The sequence below is a fragment of the Tachysurus fulvidraco genome, chromosome 1 (assembly GCF_022655615.1).
Source record: "Tachysurus fulvidraco isolate hzauxx_2018 chromosome 1, HZAU_PFXX_2.0, whole genome shotgun sequence".
Taxonomy (NCBI): domain Eukaryota; kingdom Metazoa; phylum Chordata; class Actinopteri; order Siluriformes; family Bagridae; genus Tachysurus; species Tachysurus fulvidraco.
Genome location: NC_062518.1, coordinates 22,013,890 through 22,026,040, shown reverse-complemented (window position 1 = coordinate 22,026,040; position 12,151 = coordinate 22,013,890). Strand labels below are relative to the sequence as shown.

The following is a 12,151-nucleotide window of genomic DNA, read 5'->3' as shown; positions in this document are numbered from 1 at the left end:
TCTCCATCCACTCCAACCTGCCTGCACTCGCTTCTTTACTTCTTTCCCACTTTCTCTATTACTCTGAACTGTTGACCCCAAGTACTTAAACTCCTGTACCTTCTTCACCTCTTCACCCTGTAACCTTACTGTTCCACTTCCCTCCCTTTCATGTACTCAGTCTTACTACGACTGACTTTCATTCCTCTTCTCTCCAGAGCAAACCTCCACCTCTCCAGGTTTTCCTCCACCTGCTCCCTGCTCTCACTACAGATCACAATGTCATCTGCAAACATCATCATCCAAGGAGACTCCTGTCTGACCTCCTCTGACAACTGGTCCATCATTATAGCAAACAGGAGGGGTCTCAGAGCCGATCCCTGATGCAGTCCCACCTCCACTTTGAACTCCTCTGTCTGACCTACGACACACCTCACCACTGTCCTGCTCCTCTCATACATGTCCTGCACCACTCTAACATATTTGCCAGCTCTCTACCTTTCCCTGTCATAGTACCAACATTCAGAGTTCCTATTCACAGTCCTACACTCTTACCTTTCCTTTTCTCTCTCTGCCTGTGCACTCTCCTCCCTCCTCTACTTCTTCGACCAACAGTAGCCCAATTTCCACCGGTGCCCTGTAGGTCAACAGCGCCGATGGCGGTCGCTGTTAACCCGGGCCTCGACCAATCCGGGCACAGAAGTCACTGGACAACAAATGTAAAGAACAATAAATGTAAATTATAGAAATACAATAAGAACATACATTCTTGTATTTAATATTGATTCATTTACTTTTAATTTAATTTAATCTATCCTTAATTTGTCAATCCATTAATTTTTGTTTATAAAATTAAAACGTTGTTTGGTTGTGGAACATTCTGTGATAGCGCTTTCACCAGCAGAGGTCCTCATCGAGCTCTGATTTGAAAAGCTTAGAGTAATGAACCTTTTTCTGATACAATTGGGTTGAAAGCTTCACTGCTTCAAGAAAGCTTCACTTTGCCATCACTATGGTTTGGACATGTACAGAGGAGGGAGATGGTTATAATGGTAGAAGGATGTTGGAGATGGAGCTGCCAGGTAAGAGGTCAAGAGGAAGGACAAAGATGGATACATATACAATACAGCTTATCCAATCAGGAGACAGAGAAAAGCAATTACTTAAATTTTATTTTAGCTGTTATGATAAACCTAGACCATAATTATGATATATTAAATTTGATATATTATAGGCTAACCTGCCATTTTGTAAACCTACTGCCAACAACCTTTGCAAAGCTTTGTAGGGTCTTGGCAAAACAAATGATTTACAATGTTTGTGCCTCCCTTGCCCTCTAGATATGAATCATAGAAAAAAAAAATTGTTACAGGACACAAATAAACTCACATGCTCACACTCATGTGTCCCTTTGCTAACGCTCACAGCATGTGTCCCAGCAAATTGCTCAGTGTGGCACAGTGTTTTTTCCAACTGATACAGCGGTCACATCTCACAAAAGGGAGAAGCTCTTCAAAGTTTTCTTCCAGAAAGCCACACTGGACTGTGACTAAAGAGACAGCTGTTGTGTACCATTTGAAACCAAAGTCAACGCTTCACCCAACATTAGTACCTGACCCTGTTAATGCTTTGGTGGCTGAATGGTTCAAGCTAATGCCAAAATGCATAAAGAAGCTAAAAGTCACATTCAAAGTAAAACACAAGGAACACATCACAAACAAATGAGCACTAGGCTGAAGACGTTCCTTCCACTCGTGGCCAATATACACTAGAGGTGATGATGGACGCAATCCAGCAGATGGCAGTAAATGACATGAAAAGAGCCTAGAAGTGAACTTGACTGGACCTGGACACAACAGAAACATGTGAAGTGTAAAAGTAGCCATGAACATTAAACCTGAACAAAGATTTAGCACATATACCTGGTGTGAGGAGTGCAGTCAGACTGAAACACTGGAATTACAACAGAAATGTAAAATAGCAGGATCTATAAAATTATTTAATTACAACAATATATTTTGTAGATTATTAAAGTTTTTTGTACTTTATAGAAATAAGACGTATAGGAGCTCCAAATTTGTTTTTTTTACTGTTTATATTCTTTTAGAACGTGTGTGTGTGTGTAATTTACATATTGTGACACATCCTGCACTATCATTGGTTAAAAATAGAGGGAAGCTGCAGTTGAGGCTTTGTACACAAGAAATGATCAGATACTTCACTGAAAACAGAGTAGAAGGAAACTTGACATTTACAATAACATAAAAAGGACATTTATAGAAGAATAGAGGAAAGTAAAGCATGATGGTTTTCTGTACGGTTCTGTTTTTTATCATGTTCATAGGTAATCATGTTTTATTTATCCCAAATATTTTCTTTAAATGTTTTAAAAAGAATTTTGTAAATGTTTTAAATGATATTATGATTCTAATATTCTGAACTAAATGTCCTCTTCAGGAGAGAGCACACAGGACAGCATTACTCCAACATCTTCTGCTGTCTATGGTAAAGAGGAGCAAGCAGTTACACTCTCCTGTTTTTATCAATACACTGTTTCTATGAACAATATACAGTGGTTTCGACAATATCCCAATTCAGCACCAGATTTCCTCGTTCTATTGATGGAATCAGGAGCAAATCAGACAGGTGATACTCCTCATCCTCATTTGTCTGCTAAAGTTCATAAGAGTGTGAAGCGTGTGGATTTGGAGATCTCTTCAGCTTCACTATCAGACTCTGCACTGTACTACTGCGCCTTGCAGCCCACAGTGACAGGAAAGACAAGTTCACCGTACAAAAACGTACACAGAGCTCAAACATGAAAGTGTTGAAGATTAACAATAGGAAGAAAAGACTGAAGTCATGTAGAAATTTAGAATTCTGATTATTGATCCAAAATGAATATGTTAATTGAATTGAATAGATAAAACATTATAAGTGAATACATACACAGATACAAATACTACGTGTGTAGCTGTTTGCATAAATGGGATATTTTTTAACAGATTTTTAACTCAATTATTTATATAGCATTAAGACTTAGCTTATAAAACACCACGCTTGTCCTTTTTCCACATTGTTGTCTTGTTGAGTAGTTGAAGAGGTGATTTCATGTCTCTGAGAATACAACTGTGCTCCTCTAACTTTAGAAGAAAATAGAAGCCATTAACTTTCACATACTTTGTCATTATTATAGCTACAGGTTTATAATTTAAACAGTAAACTGCTATTAGAAGACACAAAAGGAGAGTCATTTTATAACATTTTCTCGTTGCACTCTTCTACTGCACAAATTCATCTTACACTTATGAGTGCACAGAATTCAGGGTTGTGTTCCAAATGGCACAATGTAGAAGAAGCTTTATATGGATTAAGAAAAAAATTTTAATGGAATATAAATACTTTTGTGTTTAAGTTCTGCTAACAAAAAAATGAGTAAAATGTACAGCTGTGTGCTATGGTTATTGATAAATGCAACACATTTTCATTTTTTCTGTACTGTATAAATAATTACCAAATATGTAAACAAATTCCCTTTAAAAACCCCTGAAACCTACTCATAATAAGGTGAACTTAAACCATAAACACAATAATAATTTTATTAAGAAATGCATTAAACGTACAACTAAGCATTTTAAAAGACTCCTTAATCAGCATGTAGATGAGCCACATCAGGTTTTGAGATTGTTTTGAATGCCATATGTACTTCACATCCAGTACTTGCCAGAAATTCCCTGACCAGTTTACTTCTCTTTTCATCAATTTTTGAGGGTAGTTCTTGGTAATGACACTGTTACGCCATATTTTCTCCACTTGATGATGACTGTCTTTACTATGTTCCATGGTATATCAAATGCCTTGGAAATTCTTCTGTACACTTCTCCTGACTGATACCTTTTAACAATGAGATCCCTCTGATGTTTGGAAGCTCTCTGTTGACCATGGCTTTGCTGTAAGATTCTACTAAGAAAATGTCAGGAAAAGCCTACTGGAACAGCTGCACTTTATTTGTGGTTAATCGGGGGCACTTAAATGATGTCAGGTCTGCACTGACTACTATTAAACATGAGTTTGAATGTGATTGTGTCACATCTCCAATTATAAGAGAAAATATTCAGAAATTATTTATCCTGGTCTCATTTTTTTACATAACTGAAACCTGGTATTTTAAACTTTTGTGTAAACTTTTATATCCACTGTATGAGACACAACACAGATCTGTAACTCTAAGATATGTTTAAGAGGTGCAGTCAGATGCAGTGGGTTGATCAGAAATAGTGGATTAGTTCTGTGTTTTATTGGTGACTCAGTTCACCATCACTGATACTGTGAAGTGAAGATCTGTACAAAGTTACACTACAACAGTGTCACTTTCTGGGTGTGGCCTTCTAGAGACGTGTAAATTTCAGCACATACAGCACTATTATACAGAATCATCACAGAGTTGTGTTCAGAAATGGCTCAATTACACAACTTACTGTACATAGTGAGATACACACCACTGATTCTCACTCTAGTTACAGGTAATCAGATAATCTACTATGCTCTTTTTAAAATAAGAAATTTATCAGTTACTTAATTGTATTAATTGATTAATGCCCATGTTTGTACTCATATATTGAGTTCACATTTCACTGTTTTGTTTATTTTATTTCTTTATGTTCTTCTTTACACCAGGCAATTTTGCAGATAAAATTGAGCCGACAGGAAAATATGCCAACACTGTTGGGAAAGAAACAGAGACTGTAACTCTGAAATGTTCATATGAGACAAGCAGAGATCGCATTTACCTTTACTGGTACAAACAATATCCTAACAGCGCACCACAGTTTTTACTGTATAAAGGAGCAAGATTAAAATCTGACCATAGCACTCCTGAGGATCATCGATTAGGGGCAGAAACAAGCAGAGACTCTACTGAACTTACTATCAGAGGTCTGAAGCTCTCAGATTCTGCACTTTATCATTGTGTGCTTAGAGTAGCAGCACAGTGATACAGAGTCAGTTAAAGGCTGTACAAAAACTTCAACATGGTATATATGAAGTTTCTATAACCACAACAAAGACATTTCTTTACCATCCTGTTATCAGTTAACCACAGACATCAGTTTTCTGGAGAGATATGAGAGAAAACACCAACCTCCAAGCTTTACTATGTTCCTCGGAAACATAAAGAGCATCCTGTGCAGCTGTTCAAAGATTCACACTGTGCATCTTGAGAACAAAAAACAGGCATGGCTTCTGATGCTAGCTTAGCCTTGATAGATCCATATGCAGTTACTATTTTTAATATGCAACAACAGGAAACAAACAATGAACAAGCAGGCAAAACAGATCAGAACACTGTGCAGGACAGGGAATAGGAACAGAGACATAAACAGACAACATGCTACATACTAAACAACGACTCACAACCAGGAAGTGAACAAAACAGCGTACATATTGTGAACGAGAACCAATCACAAGATGAAGACAGACAAGGATTAAGACAATACACCTGGGCAAGAGATCGAATGCAATTAAATGTCCGTGGTAACAAATAGGTGGGCGGGTTCAACAATTAACATCAGGGAATGACAACAGACAGACACAAGGGAAAACACAGACAGACTCGTGAGACATAAGCTACCATTAGTGACAAGCACGTGTACATGCATACATGCTTATACAGTATGAACCAACGGAAAAAAACTTATGCCAGCGAAATACAAACGTTATTAAATGTGACCTGACAGAGATAGCTCATGTTACTGTGAACGAACAGAAAATGAGAAAAAACTAGCATTAATCGTCACATTTACACTGTTATCTTATTAACATTTAACTAACATTGGTTTTAGGGTAATCATTTATTGTCAGAAAGATTTCTATATATTAGACTATTTACACTCACATTTCAAAGTGCTTTCAAAAATACACGGTTTGCGTGCCGAGGACCAGACAGCACATTGTCATGACCTGTTTCAGGCCCTTGACACAACAGACCCAAATGCAGGATAGCTAAAATAAACTGATTTATTAATTAAAACAAACAAAACTAGAACACAGACACAACAAAAGACGTGAGAAGAGACGAGGGTTCCGTGCTGCCATAGGCAACATGGCACAACTAATAAATCCCAAAGACAATTAGGGCCTTTTTACACCTGGTCACTTCATGTGTTTTCTCTGATCCGATAGCTATCTGATTTGTTAAAACTGTTCCATTCCAATCGGATATCAATCTAATCTTTTTACTCCCGCCCAATATGCAAATATATTTTACCTCATTTCCGGGGTAATTGAAATGGAACACGCATTGGTGTGTCCAAAAAAACAGCATTTACTGTTTGCTGCATTTTCGCTGGCGGCAGTAGTGCATTTTAAGACCCAACGAGACACCTGGGTGAAAGAACGGAGCCAGCACTGTTGGGAAAACATGTTTGTTTCTGGCGCGATGCACGACTCGCGAGTCACCTGCGAGTGATGTACTTCCGTTTTGGAGGAGTATAGCACCTGTCCAGTTTAATCTGAAATGCGTCCCAGACCACCTCCTGAAGTGTTTTTTTGGGCCAAGTACTTGGACCCTGCTCACATCCCCCACGTATTTCCTGTAAAGCGCTTTGATTATGAATACTGTAAATACTGCACAATAAAAAATTAACTGTTTTAAGGCGATACATACAATTTTTTTATTGTGCAGTATTTACAGTATTCATAATCAAAGGGCTTTACAGGAAATACGTGGGGGATGTGAGCAGGGTCCAAGTACTTGAAAGAAGCTTCTCTTGTAATGGTGGTGTTTGTCATGGGATAATGCAAACACTTCACTTTATTTGCACACACAGCTTCATGTTTAATTGACAAGAAGCTATCATGAGATTTTATTTGTAGTTTTCAGCTTTATGAAGCAGAATTATAATAATAATTATAATTTATAATAGAAAGATTCTCCATTTGAGGCTGAATGTAAAGTCAGGATGCTTCAGAACAAATTTACAGTCTGTCAGTAACATTAGTGACACTGTCATGTAATGCTTCAATAGAGCCACTTTACACTCACCTACAAATTTGTAGGTGAAGGTGATGTTACTCTGTCCTGCAGATACAAAAATAATGCTACATCAGACTACCTGTACTGGTACAGACAACATCCAAAAATCTAATCCTGAGTTCCTTCTTCATATTATTAAGTGGAACATTAAATTCTGACCCTCCACAAAGAATGTCTGCTAAAGTTGATAATAAACAAGTGGATCTGATCATCTCCTCTGCTGCTGTATCAGACTCTGCTATATACTTCTGTGCTCTGCAGTCCACAGTGACAGGACATCCAGCTGCACTGTAGAAATACTTTCATTATTTTATATTGAAAGCAGTTCTAAAAATCATTGAGAACTTTTCAGTGCTATTCTGGGGATTTCCATCTCTCTTACAAGCTGTATAGAGTTCACAAATGTATTATAGTTTGATCATTGAAATAAGCTGACCAGGTGCTGTTTAGACCAGTTCTGTGTCTAAACAGGATGTCCTGAATCAAAAAAGAAAGTTTTAAGGGAAGCTTAAACACCAGACCTGAAAAAAAAACATGCGGCTTTATTCGTCTCAGCAAACAAAGTTAATGAACTCATAAAGGTGATCTAAGGAGAGGAGGAATCCTGAATGGAATTACTGAAATGACTTTAATAACTTATCCAATGGGAACAACTAACAAATGTTTCTCCGAACCAGTTTAGCCCAGGTGAACAGATCAGGTCATGCGTGTGATCATGAGAGCGGGTGGGTAAGTTTACGATTTCCAGTGCTGACAGATGTTTGGTGGTTTTCTTAGAAACTTACCTGACAGGGGCAATACTATGATCAAGGATATGGTTTGCCCAAAGTGAGGCTCAGCCATTGCACATCATTTCTGATAGTGGCTCTGGGTTGTTCGTCAAAAATGTTCAAGCTGCCACTGTTGGGCAATTGAGCAACACCCTCAACTCTCCCTGCTCCAGGGAAGCCATTTCATAACTTCCTCAGTTGGAATATATGAAGAAAAAAATTCCACAGTGCTGTAATTTACACATGGTGATAATAAAGGCTACTATGCTCCAACTTCATTTTAGGTAACCAAGTCATATTACATGTTGAAGATGTTGTACAAGCAAGGGTAAGTAGGTCATTAAAGTGATAGATAGATTAGAATTATAAGGAGTGGTGTTGGACCAACCACGTTAAATGCAAATGAGGTTATTTCATGGAAGGCAGCACTGAATATTTTGTTTTTTTGCAGTGAACAACAGCAAGTCCACCACCCTGAAATGAAGAGGTAAAAACTGACAGAGAACATATTACAGTATTACGGAAAGAAAAAAATATTTTACAAATATATATGTATAAATTTTCAAAACGTATCATTGTTTTTAACAGCTCAAACCTCTTTATATCTGTAACATAGGAGTGTATTTGGGGTAAACATTTATTTGTGTCAAGGTTTTTCACCAAGATTGTGAACTCGGTTATCTTATGCTGGTTCAGGTACTAGAGCATCATATAAACTTTATTTTCACATCCTTTTCACAATAATTCCTCTGTAATATAGACTCTACCTGTTCTTTTGTCATACATAGTGCAAAACTATGATCTTAAATTTCTGGTAAATTTTCCATGGGAACTTCATGAATAAATATTCTTAATCAGCATGCTTGCCTTAACCTAGTATACACAATAGTTCAGTCAAATGTTTGGACAAATTACAGTCTTTTATCTTTTTAAAATTAGCATCTTATGCTCATTTAAGCCTGATTTATTTCAAAGATAAACAAAAAAACTGTTGTAAAACACTATTACAACTTTAAAAAATTAAAAAAAAAAAAAGAAAGAAAAGAAAACAGAAAAAATAGATAAGTGGCCGAGTGATCTAAGGTGCTGGCTTTAGGTTCCAGTCTCTTTGGTGGCATGGGTTTAAATCTCACCACTGTCAGGGAAACTTTTCAAGACACCACATGTCACATACATGTCTGCTCAGTCAGTGTATTTACCATTGTATAGTGTTGTTGCACAGTAACTTACACAAACCACAATTGAGTTTTAAATATAACTTTATGTAATATGTCTTTACATATTACATAAAGTTATATTTAAAACTCAATTGGTGGGATTTAAACCCATGCCACCAAAGAGACTGGAACCTAAAGCCAGCACCTTAGACCACTCGGCCACTTATCTATTTTTTCTTTTTTTTTTTTACATTTTTTAAAGTTACATTTTAAATTGTAATAGTATTTTACAATATTACAGTTTTTTTTTTAAACTTTATGTAAAGACTTACCAAGATGGACATTTTTTGACATTAATTTGTGTACAGGATTTAAGAAAAGATCTGTGTTATGTTATGGAGGAATGCAAAGTTTAATTGCTGAGTTTTACAAGTGATTTCAACATCTGTTTCCTTCAAAGAGAGAAATACATGAGTGTTATAAAATCAGCACAAAGTAAATGGTGATGTAAATACAATTTAAATATAAGGTTAAGTATAAAATTATTAATCTAGAGCATACATGTGTGACTGTATGACCTCTTTGCAGGGTTTTATTTATTAGTGGGTTAAGGTTTCACTCTTCAATGAACACAAGATGGCGCAATAACTTATTTTATAGTGGGTCAAGTACTAGAGCACCACACAACCTGCTCACATTCTGAGATGATGGATTCTACTTTTCACACTAAAACTTTTGTGACATAGAGTATACTTGTTGTTCTATCATACATACTGCTGATATAATATCCTAACCTCTGCCCTGGTTACTGTTAGTGCCTAAGCTAATTTCAGAGATACCATTCTGATTAAACACCACAGCTGTCCACTTCAGACTAAACTGTCATAAGAATAAATACTCATCTAATGTCATTTCTCTGACAAACAAAAGCACCTGCTGTGTCAGAAACACTGAAAACTGTAAACTTCTCTGGAAATCTGAATGTAAAGACAGGACGTTTCAGTAAGAATCAACAATCTGACAACAACATTGGTGACACAGTCATGTGATGCTGTGGGGTGGAGCTCTTTAAAGCTTCATTGTGTTAACATATTAGATTACAGAAAGATCTGGACTATTTTCCCTGAGCTAAGACCAGTCATCATGTTCACTATTATATTCATGTATCTGTGGCTTTCACTAGGTGAGTTAACATTGACTTTTTGACTAGCATTGACTATATTATATTAAATATTAGTCTGTGTGGTGATGCGGTGATGTGGTGGTGTGTTAAAATGCAGAGTGTACAGATTGACTTAAGTATTTGTTGTTGCTGTTGATTATTTAAAGGTTAAAAACATTATGTTCTTTCTCTTCTCTATGACAGGTGACTCCATGGCAGATTCAATAGAGACACTTTTCACTCAGAAAGTTGTAGATGAAGGTGATGATGTTACTCTGTCCTGTAGATACAAATTCAGCAGTGGTACAAACAACTACCTGCACTGGTACAGACAATATCCAAAATCAAATCCTGAGTTCCTTATTTATATTTATCAAAATGGAGATCTAAGTCACAACAAGCCTCAAAGAATGACTGCTAAACTTCATGGAGATAAAGAAGTGGATCTGATCATCTCCTCTGCTGCTGTATCAGACTCTGCTCTATACTACTGAAGCCCACAGTGACAGGAAATCCAGCTGCACTGTACAAAAACCTTCACACAGTTTTGTTATTTTATAAACAGTTCTGCTCTTCTCTCTCTTTCTTTCTAATGATTTTAATGAGTTTTTATAACTGACACATTTTAATATTGAGACAGCTTATTCATTCATTCTTCTGTGACTATTTACCAGAGTCTTTCCTGGAAACTCTGGGAGTAATTTGGATATTTGGAAAACATTCAAAACTCCACACAGTTACCTGAGCTCAAAACTGAATATTTCTGTACAAACTGGTCATCTATATCCATCATGCTGTAGCTCACACAGTGCATATGTCCTGCACAGAACAGCATCACTCTGCTGGATCTGAAAAGAATGATCATTTGATTCACTCCTATCTCCTACTCCTAACCACACTGCATTGTCTCCCAGTCAAATTTCACATTGATTATAAAATACTAGTACTGACCTATAAAACACTGAATGATCTCATGCCATAGTACCTGAGTCACTTTTTTTAATGTTCTGCCATGCCTATTCATTTACATTTACGGCATTTAGCAGACACCCTTATCCAGAGTGACTTGCAACTGAGGGTTAAGGGCCTTGCTCAGGGGCCCAGCAGTGGCAGCTTGGTGGACCTGGGGTTCGAACCCATGACCTTCCGATCAGTAGCCCAACATCTTAACCACTGAGCTACCACATCCCTACATCAATCAGAAAGTGCGGGTTATTTGGTAGTAATTTAAGTAGTAAAGTCTACTGCAGGGGGTGGAGCTTTCTTTTACAAATCCCTGCAGTTATGGAACAGTGTTATTGTTGAGCCCATTATGAATTATCTCTCCACCCCATGACTTAGAAGAGTGTTCAAGTGGATGAGACAATTGAAAGGGTGCGTGGGCCAATGTATAGGTCAGGGAAGAGCAGTGCTGAGAGACTGAACAGACAAACAACATAAGGTGTGATCAATTTAAGAAAAATATATATATAAAAGCATATTCTTTCCAAGATAGTATATTAAAAATAAACAAAGAAGATCTATTTGTCAACAGATTTCAAAATCTAATCAAATTAAATCCAGATTTTATACTTGATTTTGGTTTGACCTATTTATAATGTAGTTCCTAATTTATAAAATCGGACCTAATTTAACTTTTTAACCCATTTATAATTTTTATCTGTTCACTTGGTCTAATTTTAAATGGCTAAAATATATATACTTTCCCCAACACCTTTAGATTTTTCTGATTGTTTTAAATTTAAACACCTTGTAAATCGACAAAGGGAAAGAAAGAAAAAATAAAAACAATATAAAAAAATAAAAATACAGCAGTATACGTCCGTGTAAAAATTTAAACACTAAAGAACAACAATGACTAAATAAGAAAATATCAATATTAATTCAAATTCAATTAAATGTATAAACAATTCTGAAACAATTAAAAATCAAATATCATTAAATACCAATATCAGTTCTCTTTCTACAGAAAGTGAGCTGAATGTTCAGGCCTACCGTCCTGTTGACCAAAAACAGTAAAAATCTGAAAGTAAACATCAGTCTTGAGTGG

General features: G+C 36.4%; 1 pseudogene and 1 gene segment (V, D, J or C); both read left to right on the top strand.

The window, feature by feature from the left end:
- Positions 1-7,789: 7,789 nt before the first annotated feature.
- On the top strand, positions 7,790-7,921 carry LOC113649288 (annotated as a pseudogene).
- A 1,552-nt stretch (positions 7,922-9,473) lies between these two features.
- On the top strand, positions 9,474-11,174 carry LOC113649276. The segment is given in 2 exon segments: positions 9,474-10,122; positions 10,306-11,174. Coding segments are annotated over 2 exon segments (330 nt in total).
- The last annotated feature ends 977 nt before the right edge of the window (positions 11,175-12,151 follow it).